The 17,082-nt window shown below is 40.8% G+C and overlaps 1 protein-coding gene across 1 annotated transcript in view; it reads left to right on the top strand.

Moving 5' to 3' along the window:
- ADGB (androglobin) overlaps nucleotides 1-17,082 on the top strand; it is a 279,220-nt gene that overhangs the window by 80,467 nt on the left and 181,671 nt on the right. Inside the window, exons 11-13 of the mRNA XM_090041017.1 lie at nucleotides 7,513-7,607; nucleotides 11,982-12,156; nucleotides 14,619-14,709. Coding sequence (XP_089897143.1) covers nucleotides 7,513-7,607; nucleotides 11,982-12,156; nucleotides 14,619-14,709 — 361 coding nt within the window. The remainder of the gene's footprint in view (nucleotides 1-7,512; nucleotides 7,608-11,981; nucleotides 12,157-14,618; nucleotides 14,710-17,082) is intronic.

A 17,082-nucleotide genomic window follows, 5' to 3' on the forward strand; every position in this document is an offset into this window, starting at 1 on the left:
TCAACTGCTCTGCTCTTGCAGACCAGTCAGGGATCAGCAACTCTTCCCAGTCTTGGGGAGGTGCAGACAGTAGGGGAGATAGGGCAGCTGCAGGCTAAATACCTGTGTGCTCCCTCTCCCAGAAAGATTTCTAGCCCTCTGTAATATGTTAAAATATGGAAGGTCATAAGCAGAATCTCAAGTAATTGAGAAATTTTAGAAACTGCCAGACCAATAAAAAAGACAGGCAGAAGCATCGAATGATAGTTGATGGTGTATGATACAAGATAGATACAAAAAAATGGGGGAGGAGACTGATTCAGGTTGTACTCTGATGGAATCAGAGTACAGCTTTGTTCCTAGCCTACTTCAGAAAGGAATGAAAACTCATGCTATACAACACATGAGGGACTTTGTTCTGTATGCAGCACAGTTTAGAGGACAGTGAAATCACTTTGTAGGAGTGATCCAAGATGGAGGTAAACTTCAGCCAGAGTTTATTAGAAGGGGATTGTAAACCAAAGAGAAAGTATCATTATGTCCCTTCATAAAATCTATAGTGCATCTATGGATTTGCCCAGTTCTGGTGCACACACCTCAGAAGAACTAGAGAAGGTACAGAGAAGGACAATAAGGATGATTAGTGGTGTGAAGGGACTTCCATGTGAGGAGAGACTAACGAGGCTAGGCCTGTACAGTTTAGAAAAGATACTTTAGGGGGAAAATGATCAGGGTTTACAACATAATACAATAAATGGTGAGGTGAAAGTACATAGGGATTTATTATTTTCTCTCTCAGTACAAGAACCAGAGGTCACAAAATGAAACTAGAAGGTAGTAAGTTTAACAAAAGGAAGTTTTGTAACACAGCATGTAATTGTATGTGGAGCTCTGTCACAAGATGTAGAAGCTGGAAGTTTAGCTAGCTTCAAAAAGGGACTGGGCAAATTCTTGGAGGAAAGGGCCATCAGTAGCTATTGAGCATGGGAGTTAGGGATTCTGAATCAGAATTTCCTAAACCTTAAACACTGGTGACTGCAAGTGAGAAGGGACAGTGGAAAAAACCCTGGTCATACCTAGTTCACTCTCCCTTTGAACATCTATTCTCTGCCACTGTGTGACACAGGATCCTGAGCAAGATGAACCTATGGTTTGACCCAGTAAATGGCTAGTCTTAGGTTCTTAAGTTTTTATCAGTGGAAACAACACATACCAGATTTGTTTGCAACAGTGAGCACATACTTAAATTCTTGAGCGATGAGAAGCCATACCGAAACATCTAAAGAATTGCATGGAGAAAGAGCTAGGAAAGCTAAGTCAGAGCCTAAATGAAAATTTATTCTGGAAGCATTACCATGATGAAAAAGAGCCTGAGAGAAGTTCAGTCAAGGATAGATGATCTGATATTTCGCAACTGAATGTGATAAAAAGTGGAATAGAATAGAATAGCAAATGTAATTAAACTTGCAGTTTTTAAAGTAGAAGGCTATGTGGTGGGAAAAGAGAGTAAGACTGGTTGGTTGCAAATAAAAGCAGAGAATTATATTAAATATTTTTTTGACCACAGCATTGGACATGAGAGTGGAACAGAATGCCTATACAAGTGCACAGATGCAGTATGCAGCACCACAGACCCATCTATGGCACTGCACACCACACATATCATACATACGGGTATTCCTGGTACTGCTAATTAGCAGTGTGGGGTGTGGGAGATTAATTTTGGGAGATTTTGGTGCTACAAAAAACCCATGCTAGGAAAAAGTGGATTGGTGCATGTGGCAGCATCATGCACCCCCTGAAACCAGAGCCTGGCCAGCTGCAGCCACAATTCAGCTGCCGGCCAGGATTACCCGGTCCTGGCCTCAGCAGCGCCTGCCCCACCTGGGGTAATAGCTGTACACCAGAGCGCATGTGCATGGGCATTCCCTGGGGCCAAAATGCAACCTGGCAGCTTGGAGAGCAGCATCCAGTTAGTAAGTCTGTGCAGGGAAGGGATGGGAGGGGGGCAGATTGAGGCCCCCACGGTGAGGGAGGGAGTGGGGCTGGAGCTGGGGCAGGGGCTAGGGAGGTGCTACCCAGCCAGGGCAGGAAGCAGGACAGAGCAGAGAGAGCCTCATCCAGGGGGTGGGAGGGAGAAAGGAGTTGGCTCCCACCACTGCTTGTACCCCTAAGGGAAGCATCAGGGCCATGTGCTCCCTGGATCTGTGTGTAGGGTGAGGGTGGGTGGCCCACTGTGGGCTTGGGGGCTGCACTGGCTTCTTACTGGCAGGGTCTGGGTCAGGGTGGGCAGCACTGGGGGGGGGGCTATGGGGTGGCTACAGAAAATTTTGGGGTGGCTCTAGCCCATCCTATAGCCTCCCATCTTAGCACTATTGCCACCTTCCCCACCTACCCCAAACACAGTCCCGGCCCAGGCCCCCCCCCCACTAGGAAGAGGCCAGAGTAGCCCCTGGCCCTGATCCCACAGCAGGCAGCCCACCCTCACCCCATACACAAATCCAGGGGCACATGCCCCCCATGCCTCCCCCAGAGGTATGTGTAGCAGCAGAAGCCATCTCCCTTGCCCATCCTCCCCAGTACAGCTCATGCCATGCCATGCCCTGCCTCAGCTGGACAGCGCCATCCCCTGTCCCAGCCCCATTCCCTCTCTCACTGTGGGGCCTTGATCTGTCCCCATCATGCCCTTTCCCTCCCCCACATGCCTTCCCCCCCCCAACTTACCGGCCGGATGCTATGCTTCACACTGCTGGGCTGTATTCCTGGCCACATGCATGTTGGAGCTGCATGTATCCACATGGCATTTATCAGTGATATTATCAGCTACACTGGCCAAAAAAGCAGATTGCCAATAATGTCAATTTCCTTTTATCAGTGCCAATCCAATATGGACCAATATATATAACGGATTTACAATAAGTCAAGATTTGTCAAGGACTTGATGAATTTACCTTCAAAGAGAGATAGTAAGCCATGTTAGTCTGAAGTTAGGTAGAAGGAAGCTCAGGGTTCCTAACTCATTCAGAAACATAAACTTTCATAGGCTACAGACTAATTTGTTATATACCAAAGTAGTTTGTAACCTATGGAAATTCATGCCTTTCTGAATGAGTTAGGAAAAGGTGTTGCTCTGCCCTGCCTTCTGTCCATCTCCAGAGTTATCTATATGTGGGAAATTTATTAAAAATGTCCACTATGACAGGTGTGTAATTGGCCAGCTACAAGAACATCTAAAAGGGACAACTGAAAGAATCCATTATCAATTACTGTTCATAGAGGGAAAATTTACAGGACTTGACAGTATAAAGGACAGGAACAGAATGGCATGGCTCAGCTTTGCTTGTATATGGAGCATTAACAGTGTAGAAAAGATTCAGACACCGAATCATAAAGTCGATCATGGTTGCACAAGATTTATGAATTCTTGCATGTCCTGGAACAGAGTATTATTACAATTTCCTTCTTTATGAGGGAGGCATAAAACATATTTCCTTGAAGCAGTATCAGACTGATTTTCCATCTGAACAACATTTCACTTAACCAGGAGAAATCTTGAGGAATATAAACAAACTGATCCTGCACTTATTGGGTTTGTCCACACATGCAAACACATGCGTGTGCAGCAGCTCAAATAGAAGTGGTGCAAATTTGAGCCAGGGCTTTTTGCCTCAGTGCACATGCCCAGACAGGCACTTTGGTATGGAGCAATTGTGCCCCTTGAGGCAAAATAACTCTGCCTGGCTCCTTCTGGATCTGTAGCCAGGGAGCTAGAGGCTGGGGCCAGCACCTGTGAATTGCTGCACCTGTTGGGGCTGCAATAGCGGCTGGGGCTGGGGCTGGGGCTGGGGCTGGGGCTGGGGCTGGGGCTGGGGCTGCACCTGTACTGGCCCCAGCAGTATAAAAAGCTGCCTTAGCAAGTAGCTCAGGGCTACTCACTCTCAGGAGTTTCTGGGTCCCAGCCAATTGGTACCTGGGGACACTACCCCTGGTGCCAGCTGGACTGCTGAAGCATTCCTGAGAGTTCCCTGTACCCTATATTCACTGCAGCAGTCTGGCAGTGGGGGCTGCTGCCTGGCTGTTACCTGTTGCCACCTGTGAAAGCATGTGGCCCTAAGGCTGCACACCTTGCCAGACCCAGATGGGGACTGCATGGCCGTTAGAGGCATCTGCCCCTCTGGGCCAGCTGCCAGGGGCCTGAGGTTGCACAGGTGTCCTTTGTTTCTAAAATGGCAAAATAATTTGTTTGAATGATTGAACTCTGAGTATTTGTCCTATATTGTTTTAACTCTTGGTATCCTGAATCTGTTAATATTGTTATTTTTAATCACTAAACACATTTAACATATTAACAATTAATCAGCAGGTTTTATACTTCTTATTTAGAGTGAAAATATGTCACCTGGTAAAGGCAGCTACCAAAGGGTTTGCTCACCTTATGGAAATAACTTATATTTTGGCATACTATGTCCCCTAACAGTTAATAGTTCTATCTGCTATTCTCAGTATTCAGTTACATTTGATCCTAGCCCTGTCTTGTGCATAATGGGCAATCACTAACCTTATTCCCTGCCTAGGCTCTAGATAATTTTTTATTTTTCTCCCTGTTTCTGAATAACCTCAAACAGCCCCAACAAGAATGATGTTTCTATAGATAGGGGGCTAGGCAGGGCTTTAAAGACTATTTTACTGCAGATATCTGGTGTGATTTGGGGTAAATCAGTCTCTTTGTGCCTCAGTTCCCCCATGTATAAAAGGAGATGATAGTATTTCTCCACTTCTTTGAAGTGGTTGGAGAAATGCAAATACTTTAAAGGATTATGAGGCACACAGAGACCATAATAAGGGCCATATAAGTACCTAAGATGATTATTATGTACAAAAAGAACTTTGTTCTCACCGTTTTGCTTTTTTCTATTCAGAATAAAGTTTTCAGTCACAGATTGAAATTAGAACCTAATATTATTAGTACTGAAAATCTTTCACGTATGTATTATCATTTTGGGATACTTACAACACAAAGACGCATCCTGTTTCTGTGAACAGGGGGAAATGCCTCTAAAACCATACACACACTAAAAGTTTGGCCAGGCCTCTAAATTGAGTTTAATGGAGAAGCCTTACCTGAGTTAATTCTGGTAATGTTCCAATGGTAAAGGGGGACAGTTTGGTCCAAATGCATAGCTCATATTACCTTTCTGTAAATGAATTTATAAAACAGCAAAATGGTATGCTTGCTAAGATCTGACATCTTTTCCTGCTGACTGTGCAATTCTTAAGTCCTCAATGACCGATCTAATGATAGGCAGTACTGAATCTAAACATTTACTAATATCATGGTCTGTAAACATTTCACCTAATAATTCACATTCAGCAATGTTTTCTGTTTTAGCCAAAATCACAGACTTTGATTTTATGCTAGTCAGCAGCATACTTAGTGTCATATAATGTGTCATAGATAACATTTTCATCTGATTGTTTTTAATACAGTGAAAAAATAAGCAAATATTGTTGCATTGCTAAAAAGCTGTTTCTTTTTAATATTTCAGTAATATGAATAAAGTGGATATGATACAGCAGTTGGTTAATGATTTCCATGCTCTAATAATTTATTCTGTGCCTTCTAGACATGTCATTTCACAACCCATCTGGACTGGGGATTGCAGCTTTAGGTTCCACCTGGTAGTCAGTGAAGTACTTGTTTTCTCACATGAGATGAGATTAGAATGACTTATGGCACTTACTGTTCTGTAACACATTGTACATAGGAAGCTTTTGGCGCTGCTTTTGTAGCAGATCAGAAGTGTCTGCAGGGGACTGAGATCACACCCAGATGACATCCTTGATTTTAAATAAATGAAACCCATAGCTAACATAACAGCTATGGTTAGCACTGGAGTCACAAACGTGGAAAAAATAATAAAGGCAAACTGGAAAGTAGTTCTAATGCACAATCAACTTATTTGACAGAGATACTGCACTTAAAGGGTTTTAGAAAGAATGTTCAAACAGATTTGAATCTGCACGTAACCTTCAGATCATTGGAGTATGAAATGTCTGAGGAAGCTATATACTCTGTCCACTTGCACATATTTTCTAGCCACTTCTTGTCAGTATAAACTAAAACGTTATCTGTTTTGAAAATTGTATGTGTGTGTATATATATGTGCACATACACCCACACTCACGCACACACATATATAGATATGCCCATTCCTAGGCATGCATCTATCTTAGGGGCCTGAGGCAGAGCAACAAGCCACTCCTCGCATATCCCTGCAACAGGCACTGTTTCCACAGGCAGGGGCATGCAGGGAGTGAATCACTGCTCTGTCCTGGTCCCTTGCCCTGCACTTTCATCACCTAGTGATCCTGTGGTCCTGCACAGGCAGGGTATGTGGCTGGATGGATGGGATGGGGCCACGGGTGGGTGGGGAAAGGCATCCTGCTCCCAGATACTGCTCCTTGCTCACCCACAGCTCCATCCCATCTGCCTAGCTGCAAACCTGACCCATGCAGGTCCCAGGTCAGTCTCCATAGAGACTCCACAGACTGACTCCCTTTCATATGGGATGGGCTGTGGTGCCAGATAGCAAGGGGAGGTGTACCCGCCCCCCAGTGGCAGACAGTGGCAGTGGCAGCTAGAAGGAGCTGCCACTGTGGGGACTACCAGGAGGCGGAGTTTGGCTGTTGCACTGCCCCTGCCTGCTGTGTACTCAGGGGCACCAGAACTAGCCACACATGCTACAGCATGGGCTGCTCTTTGCACTTATGCTGGGTGGAACTGACAAAATCCCTTGGCAGGCCAGATCCGGCCCGTGGACTGTATTTTGCCCATCCCTGATCTATCTTTCACAAGCATGGTAGAGTCATTAGCCTTCCTTACAGGCTGAAATATCAGAACAAGAACAAAACATGTCTGTAAAAGACATTTTATGGAATTTATTATGAACCCTTTGTTTTTGAGTCAATTTTGTAGCCCATGATTTAAGAACTATATTACAGAATCATGGTACCTTTTAAACTTTCCTTCACAGTGACTTCAAGTGTGTCACATGCTTCTCACAGATTTTTTTCTAAAGTCTTTTTTTAACTGTTGTAAGATCCAATATTAGAAGTGGAAATTGTCTGTCTGTAGATTTTTTATCTGTTCTGTCTAGATGTTTGTGCTTTTTACTAGGACAATACTAGTATCTTAGCATCTGCCATAAAAATCTCCCCCAGCCCAAACACCAAAAGTTATCTCTTGACCTGTAGCTTTTTTGAAGAAAGTCCTCCTGCAATGTTTTGTGTGAAACAATGTATTTAAAAGGTGCTAGTGTGCAAAACTGGCATGGACAAAAAAAACCAGCAGAGCTTTTCTAACAGATTCCTCTGTGTAGTTTTTAAGCATCTCTCTCAAATGTAATATTTCAACCATACTGTAGAAGGATAGTGTTGCACTGGGAATTAGAATCATTTGGTGTTATGTTTTTCAAAAGTTATTTTATCTTTTTTCAGTTCTCAGAAATACTAATATCTGTCTCTGTTTTCTAGGTTCTTCATTGCCAACACAGCCACAAATGGTGGTATATGCTAACTGTATACCTCTTCATTTGTTTGAAGAAAATATCTTTGCATTAGCTCAAATGGTAAGGTTTTATGGTCTCAGAAAAATAACAGCTATTTTACAATTAAGAACCCCTCTACATGTGCAGGTGAAGGTGTGATTGGAATTAGCGTGTGATCTACACAATCATGCCTCCTGCCATACCAGATATGCATAGCAGGAAGCATGATTGTAGGACTGTGCATTAGATCTAGTCATAGTCATGCCTTTTTGCCCAATCCTGGGCTTTCCCTGCATTGGCAAGAAGCAGACTCTCACAGATGGGATCTCCCTTTGCTAAGGGGGCTTCCAGCCATGGGGGTCAGGCACAGCTGGAAGCAAGAGTCCTGTGTCTAATGGGGCTCTTGGTCCCAGCTGTGCATGTGGGCCCTGGGATTTCACGCACCCCCAAGCTTTGGGGATGGCAGCAGCTGCAATCTGTGGGGCTCAGGGATTTCAGGCTGGGCATAGTGGAACCCTGCAGCTGGGAGCCACAGGGGAGACCCTGCTACAAGTGCAAATTAAAGCTCAGTAGCAACCAGCTATAAACATAGTGCACATTTTCCAGGTCTAACTTTATAGCTTGTTGAAGCCTTTTATCTTGTGATAGCTACTTTGCACATGCAGCTGTTCTTAAGGTAGTTGTACAATTAACCAGTTCAATTGCACAATACTTGTAACGTGTATAGGGGGCTTAAGATTGTTATGTAATAAAATGTATGTTGTAAAAAACACCCAAAACCAAAGAGCAAATCACCTGGTAATATGTATTTGGTTTTGTTTATTTCTGAATACATTTAATCCTGGAGGTGCAATTAGCTGTGTTAGTATTAAATTAAGACAAACATGGCTGAAGCCTGAAAAAGTTTGGAAGTCCGTGTATGTGTGTGTGTACAAAATAAGTATCTTAATATATAATAGCATCTTAATGTATATTATGGTTAGTCTGTAGGGTGGAAATCTATCCTGCCTTCTACATTTAATCATATTGTTTTCCTTTTCGCTACTGTAGTCTTGATAATTCATGTTTTTATTTAGTCTGTTTTATATTCTTTACTCCCTCTATTTAAAGTTTTTATGATCATGGAGGTCATGAAAATCTGGCGTAAAGCTTGTTAAATTAAAGACTTACTTTAATTATACTAAATAAATTAATATTTATAAAAAGCAAAATAAGAAAAGGTGAACAAATATATTTTTAGAATGAAGATTAATAAATCATTTGAGGTATACTTTCTAATAAACTAATATATTAACAGAAAATAGCCAGTAAGTGTTCATTTAACGTGTGAATGTCATGACTGATGAAAGTAAATGGATAGTAGATGTAGTATTCCATACTTTGGCAGGGGATAGAGGGAGGAGAAGAAGCAGGAATTTGAACTTATTTTTGCAATTAATCATTCAAGCAACCCAAAAGCTATTTACAACGATAGAGGAAAGCATTCTTGAAATAATAGCTTGTGTTTGTGGAAATAAAAACAGATTCTTTTTTCAATTTGATTTCTGTAACTGGCAGCTAGACCACTTAAATGAAAGTAGTCTTTATAGAATAAGGAAATGTATGGTGTTATTTTTCTAAAATGTTCTGAAAGATTGGTGTTTAATTCCACTTGATTCCAGGATTATATTTTTTGTTTAAATTGTATTGTGTTGCTATAAGGACCACTTTGTCATCTATAATTTTATACAGTATAATTCAAGTTGTTTTACACTGTTGCACCTAAGATAGTAATAAAAAAATAATAGTCATCAGAAAGCAGTTTGGAAGTGGTAGCTTAGTATTTGCATTCTCTCCTGCCCTAAGGGAACTGATTTCCAAACTTTTCCTTAGTCTCTAAGGACAAAGAGATTATTGAAAAAGAGACTTGATAGTCCAGATGGGGTGAGACTGACAAGTCCCTAGATGTCTGACATAGTCATTTTATAATGAATCATGGGAGAATGCAGCTTAAGGGAACTTAATTAGATAAACAAGAGTAAAATTTTCTGGATCTTACTGGGGCAAGTTGAGTTCAAGCTGCGTTTGTAGTTTAAGGCTGGAGCTGGCGACCTTTCGCAAGGCTCAAGCCAGGATTACCCAGCTTCGGGCTGATGCAGGCTGGGGAGCTGCTGCAGGATGTCAGTGGCTGGCCTGTTTGCTTGTGCCCATGCCAGGGCCTGGCACCTGGGAGCTGCATTCATGCCCCAGCTGGGAAACGGGGACTAGGATGTGTGCAGCTTCCAGCCAGTGTAGAGCTGAGCCAGGGTTGGGCAACTGAAAGCTACATCCCTTTTGCTGCTGCTGCTTCTTCTGCACTGCGGGCGGAAGGGCACAATCAGGGGAGAGAATGGCAGCAGCAGTTTGCAGTTCCCTGGCCCTGAAACAGCTCCCTACCAGCTAGAAGGTGTGTCCACATTACAGCTGGGCAGAAGCTAGGAGTAGTAGAGGGAAGAAGCAGTAGTGGCAGTGCCCACAAGTGGAAGTTGCCTGGCCCCAGTGCAGTTTCTTGCTGCTTATCATGGGCATGGGCACAGAGAAAGCCCATAAGATGGATCCAATGGCTCCACTGGCCAGAACCTGCCTGCAGGCTGTATGTTGCTGACACCTGGTCTAAGGAATCTACCAATGACTCTAATTAAATTTTGGAATATTAGTTGAATTATTGGGATGAAAGCTTAGCTGTATTGAAGTCAATGGTTGTTTTGTCATTGACTTAATTGGAGGTCAGCACTTCCCCCAAAGACTTGGGCATTTTCTCTTTTGTCCAGACTTGTTAGGGAGTGTGTTTCTATAGCATCCCATAGCTATATTTGACTGCCTTCTGAAAGGTTTTTTTTGAAGAAGGAAAAGAAAAAATACCAATATTTGAAAACTGTTCTAGGATGTATCTTAGGCAACAGTTGACTGCTAACCTCTACAGTAAAACAGTTACAATGGTTCCCTTGTAATCGTTTCTAAACACAGGCCACTCTTCTATGAATTATCTGTCCAAATCATCATCAAATGAAATGGTTTGTGGATTTTTTTTTCATCCTCAGTTAATTCTCTCCCTTTTCAGTCATGTCAACAACAATAGCCACAATAATCTTGTGGAATTTCTAGTTTATATAGTCACAGGGACAACAGGCAGGAATGGTGAAGAATGCTGTCTGATAAGGGCATTTAAAGAGACCAGCAATTGGTGGTGTCTTTACTAAGCATTAAAAGATATGTTTGTAAAATAGAAACATAGAAGAGTGTACAGATATTCAGACTGAATATTAAATACTGAAGGAATAGCTTAAATATTAGACAGTAACTTTTTATGGAATGAACATCCCTCAATGCCATATAGTCATGGACAAATGTACATTTAAAGTGTTTTGCATTCCACTCCAATTTGAAATGCTTCAGATATGGAGTGTTTTAGTGCCATCCAGATGTATGCCGCCCACCTGCCACCCCTCCCTCTGCCACAGGTTGCTCAGTCCTGAGGGTTCCACCTCCCAGAACCCAAAAAGAAGGATTCTTCTTGTGCCTCCTGGGCATTGCAGATTGCCGAGGATGGCTGAGCATACAGGAGGATGCTCATTGGTGGTTCACCCCACTCTTTCCCCTTCGCCTCATGAGGGGAGGGAAAGTAGCAAAGCACTGTGGGATGCTGGAGGACTGAGCAACACCCCTTCCTGTTTCTTAGAGCATACTGAGCTTTCAATAAATGTTTCAAAAGGAAGTAGTTCAAAGATGTTCCTAATTTTTGAGTATTGTTTTTTAAACACTGGTCATTTTTAAGTGTTTCTTGATTTATAAATATTTGTATGTTCACTACTTGAAGCACTTCAGAAGCGTTCAGAGCACTTCAAGCATTACATCTCCCCATGGCCTAGAGCTATTCTTAAAAGTTATGACGGTATGAGCCAAGTTTAGTACTTTTATACATGAATGAATTTTCTGAAGTAAAAATTGAGATTAAGGGTTTTAAAAAAATAGCCAGAGTCATTTTACTCCATAGAGATTTTTACAAACCACATAAATGACCAGTTTCTCTGTAAACTGTAAGTTACTATATGACTCAATATAAAGCAGAAGCTAGTGCTTTAGAAGAAAATTTTTGAAGATGTCAACCTTTCTTGCTTTATAGTCTACTTTATTTTGTGTTTATCAGAAGAGCCTGAAAGCATACATTTATATATATTAAATTAGCTAACACCTTTTGTAGCATAAATTTCAGTAATGAAGAGTGAAAAAAAATGTAAACACTTCTTATAAACATACTATTATACTTTTCTGCTGAATAGTTATCTTTGCTAGAAAATGTTTGGAAAAAAGTTGCCAACTGAATTTTTCTTGTTTATTTAATACCCAAAGAAAAATATTTACTAAGATTTGGTGTTTACTATTTAGGTCTTTTAGAAAAGAGAGCTTGCCCTCAGATGATCTCTCTTTGTTTTGTAGGCTGATTCTTCCGAGAAGTTGAGACAATATGGCCTTTCTCATATATATAGTCATCCTGTGCTGGTGACGAGAACTAGGTCCTGTCCTTTGACAGTACCACCAAAACCATCACCAATCCCTCAATGGAAACTTTTCCGCCAAAAAAAAGAAACCATTGTGACAGATGAAGCCCAAGGTTTGCTTTTACAAGTCTCATAAACTACTTTTAATTAGCAGTAAATCCCCGTTAAAGTTTTTGGTGTCACAATTGTGAATGTGTATTTGGACAAATTCTAGCATAATTCCAGGAATGACCATCTTATTTTTTATATTTTTCTTTTTCTCACTTATTCTCCCATGTACACACTCTTTCATACTGGTGTATGTCTGAGAGGAAGGATAGCTCATAATTTCTTTAAGAAATCCCCAAACCTACTTTAGAGAGAGCCAGTGATTGACTTAGTCACATCCTAACTGAACAGGCAAAAACTGCAAATAAATAGTGCTATAGGAGCATTCTGAGCCTGAGTCAGAAAAGCCTTTAAATATACTTAACTTTAAGTGTGTGAATCCTACTGCCAGCATTGGGATTCCTTGCATACTAGGTAATCTGTATACAGAGAGTTAGTATTGACCTTATGCCCTCCATTTAAACTACAGACCATCTACACTGAAAAACTCTAAGACTGACATCCAGTAGTAGCTGCCTGAAATTTCTAGGTACAAAGCTGAGCCTCCCTCTTAGTTCACTTCTGTCTGCAGGATGTTTGGAAGATACTGCAGGCTTAAGAACAGGAAATCTTCAATCAACAATTTCTAGATTTCCTGTTCTTAATTTCCAGACCTCTACTGGTTGTACCTAGTCAACTACAGAGACAACAAACAAATTCTTAAGAGGGCTCTCTCCCTGAGGAATGAGAAGCATAATGTAAATGGTTTTGGGGAAGGTTGCAAAATAACACATTGATGGGGAGTGGTAGCTCATATGGCTCTGCCTGAGTGAATGTTGCCCTTGATCAACTCTAAATATTAAGGTAAATATACCCTTAGAATCGGTCTGTGCTTTAGGGGATAATTACATTGTTTGGGGATGAATACCCAAGCTAGCTTTAAACATGCTTTTGACAACTTTTGTATTCAACAAAATAAGCCAGATCATAACGAATACAGGTTAGTCACTTGAGGCAATATTTTATCCTTAAGAAGGGTAATTAGATCAGGCAGAATACTGCACCAATATGTCTATACTGCTTCTAGTACAAAAGCTAGCTCAGGTCCTCCACAAAGCACTCTGGAATTTCTGTACACCAACAGTACATGCTCTTGCTCTGCTTTGTACCACTGTGGATGACTGGGCACTTGAACAACTGTATGTCATGTCATATTTTCCTAGCACTACCAGGGTGCAAACAAGCGTTTGTGGGACCTGCCTGAGGTTTAAGCATCTTATTTTAAGCCACCTAAACCAGGAGTGCCACTGGGGTTTGCCATTTGTTGGGAGTGGCGTGAGCAGCCAGAGGAAAGTAACTCAAGTGAGGGGCTGGTGGGGCTGGGAGGAGGTTGGCACATCCAGTATGGGCTGGCAGATCTGGAGAAGAGGGCCAGCAGGTCTGTGGGGGGGAGCTCCCCGGTCTGGAGGGGAAGTTACTGGGGGGTCAAAAATAGCCGCATCAGGGTTGGGATGGGGTGTGGGGGGAGAACAGCACAGCCCTGGGGCTGTGGTATGTGGCTGGCTTTTCCTAGCTCTGGGGCTGTGCTGTGAATGCATGCAGGCATTCACTAGGTCAGGTCTACCTCTTACTGACCTAAAGTTAGTTTACCTCTTAAGTGAATAACTTCTCATCAGGTGTCCCATTTTTAGGGTGACCTAAGCCCTGTGAACACTTGCATGCAAGGGCACTCAGATTGCTCAAACCAAGGCTAATATACCTTATACCTACAAGTGGTTCCAAGTGTCCTAGGAACCCTACTAGAGGTCCTGAAAAACTATTAATGCAAAAGGTGGATCGGTCCTCTTCTTCCTTGGTGCTTTTTTATGACTCAGTCTTGGTCAGATTACAGTGTGCTAAAAAGATGGATACCGTTAATGGATTTTCAGCATTAGAATCTGACCCAGCGTTCATATAGATCTTGATATGAATGAAGACTTTTTTTTACACATTTAAGTATTTTATTATATTTATTTTTTGCTTTTCGTACACTTTTCAGTGCATCTATCTAAATCTAATACCTTAATTAGTCAAACTTTATTGATCTCAGATGGAATGTTCTTGCTAGAATGAAATAAAAATTGAACAATGCTATCAAGATTTGGTTTGATTGGGTCGTATTGATTTGATTGCTTGCAGGATACTATTAGGGCAAGTCAGCTGTAACGAAGGTTGATCTCATGAACAGAAATGATACTGTGAAATCATATTTCAAAACTCCTAGTGCATTCAAATCTTCTGTAAAGCATATGTCCAAAAATAAATTATTTTTCAAAAAGTATAATGAATTGGAACTTAACAAGTTATGTACTTTTATAATATGCCACATCTTAGCTTGAATTATACCAAGAATAGCCTGGTATTAACCTTTATTTGTGAATATTACTTTGAACAATGTCACTGTTTCATTACTTAGTACACATAAGAGGCTTTACAACATTTTTTTCAGAGCCTATAGTGAAGAAATCTGAACAGCATATTGAAATTGCCAGTCCATTTTTGAATTACAGACTTAATGTTATAACAGTGCCCACGGATGTGTAAGTACATTAAACTTTCTGCACAGTAATGGAATTTATATGTATTCACTTAGCTGTTGTAGTGTTAACAGTCCAGTTTTAAGTTCTAAATAATAGCAATATAAACAAAAAAGCCTTCCTTTTTGCTTTCAGTATACGATTATATAAATTAATTGCTCACTCAAGGGTCTGTAGATTTTATCTGACATGTAACTGCACGAAAAAATGTTCTTTTTTAAAATGATGTTTTGCCATTTACCTTTCCTACAGTATTTCAGGCATTGTGCCTGAAAGTTCTGTTCCTTTCTTCCTTCTCCTAACAGACACCAGATTTAGCCTCAAAACATTGATCATACCCACAAATGTCTGAAGGCACAAAACTCAAAGCCCATCAAAATCAATAGTGGTTTTGTTCTGATTTAAGTAGGCTTTAGATCAAGTCCTATAGCATGCTTAGGAAGTTCTTATAGCAGTTACTTCTCTTTTGGTTGTTTCCCCCCTGTATTTTTTATTATAGCATTAATAAATGGAGATTTGTAATAAAAATGACCTATATAGCTCCTGAATCTGAGGAGTTATTAAATATTAAATGACTATTTCCCTCAATTATGGACGTGTTAATTGAAATTGGTCATGTATGTTAATTGTATATGAAAATTGGCTTTTTTTAGTTCATTTACAACTGCATGCAAATGGCAGAGGCCCACTTTTTCCTTCAGTTCCTCCTTTGTAGCTTCCTGCATGATATTGTAAGAAGAATTCACGCAAATAGCTACATATGTTCCTTCTGAAGTACAAGATGCATAGAATTGCTGTTCAACACTATTTAAATAGAAAAGAAAACATGGTAAAACAGCTTCCATTTTCTGTCATCAATAGGATGTACTAGTCAGGCGATGGATCAAGATTTTTAATTAAAAGTGTGTTTATACTTAGAAAGAAACCCTGCCTCTAAAGATTTGCTTAATAAAAGGCCTCTTGCCTCAACTTTGCACTTTGTCTTTAAGGCATTCTGTCAGTTGCTATATTCACTGGCACGGGAACACTTTCATGTTAACACAAGTTAGAGACTTCACAAAATCAGTTCTAGGCAACAGCTTGTGACAGCATTTCTGCTGCAGTACAGGTTTCAGACCTCTTCTTCAGCCCCAGAACATCTATCAGTTCCTCTCTCAGCTTACTGGGCCTCATGGCCTCTTGTCACTACTTTAGCCAGATTCTGCAGGGAGGCTACCAAATGACTGAGTCAGTATTGCTCACTGATTTCATCTAGATGATATAGACAGATCAGTGGTACCTCTTGAATTGTTATGCTGTCTCCTCTCAATCCAATTCCACTGTCTACAGTATTGTTGAGAAATACTACAAGATTTAAGGAACTTTACTGGATCACCTCATAATCAAAATCTTCCAGACATTCTAGTTTTAACATAACATGTTGTAATATCCTGGAATTCAGGGCAGCCTGCATTTCTCTACTATCAGGGTTTTTGCACTTTACTGAACAATTCTTCTACTATGTCTTATATTAAAGGGAAGTAAAAGCTTTGTTTAAAAAAACATTGTTAGTGAAGTTGAGTACCCCAAATGTTGCATTAAGGTTTCCTAGGCATTCACCTTCCTTGTTAGCATGCCTTATGAAGCATTATTTAATTACATGATCAAATACTATTTTTACACTGGCCATCTTCCTTTGTTAGAAGGGAATGCTTTGGGAATGAATCAGGACTGTGTAGCGATTGTGATTGTTGACTCTAAGGTCTGTGGTGAATGAGGTAGGGAACCATGGAGGAAAAAGGACAGCCTGGTGATTAAAATAGTTAAAGGGCCAAAGTGGAAAATTGGATTCTTTTCTTTCTTCTGTCACAAGTCCTATGCAGTGCTTGCAGGTCACCTAGTCACCTCCTGTGAATATTTTGTGTTCTTTCTTTCTTCTTGTCCAACTTAAGGCATACTGCATCTTTGTAATTCTTTGTAAATTGGATCTTTGCTCTAAAAGTGTCAGGTACTATAAAATGTTAAGCATTCTGCAAAATTAGGTCATAGGTTTCTAAAACTGGATACTCCAAATTAATGGACACATTTTTTAACTTTGACTTTAAAGTCTGTCCTCAGTTTCTTGTCTGACGTTTGCTGTAAAGATTAATTAATTAACATTTATGCTTCACTAAAATCTTATGAGGAGGGCAGCATAGAGTATCTTGTGAGGAAATGAATAGTTCTGAATTTTGTGTGGGGTTTGCATCTTGTGTCTTAAATAATACATGGAGTGACACACACAAAGATGAGGATAAAAAGAAAAACTGCAAATGCTCATTCAGGCTGTGTAGTGAATGAGACAGGGAGCTTCCTGGTACTGGCTACCTTATTTTTGAAACTTCCAGCTTTTGAATT

This window comes from Crocodylus siamensis, chromosome 1, assembly GCF_052110815.1.
Source record: "Crocodylus siamensis isolate JL-2025a chromosome 1, ASM5211081v1, whole genome shotgun sequence".
NCBI lineage: Eukaryota > Metazoa > Chordata > Crocodylia > Crocodylidae > Crocodylus > Crocodylus siamensis.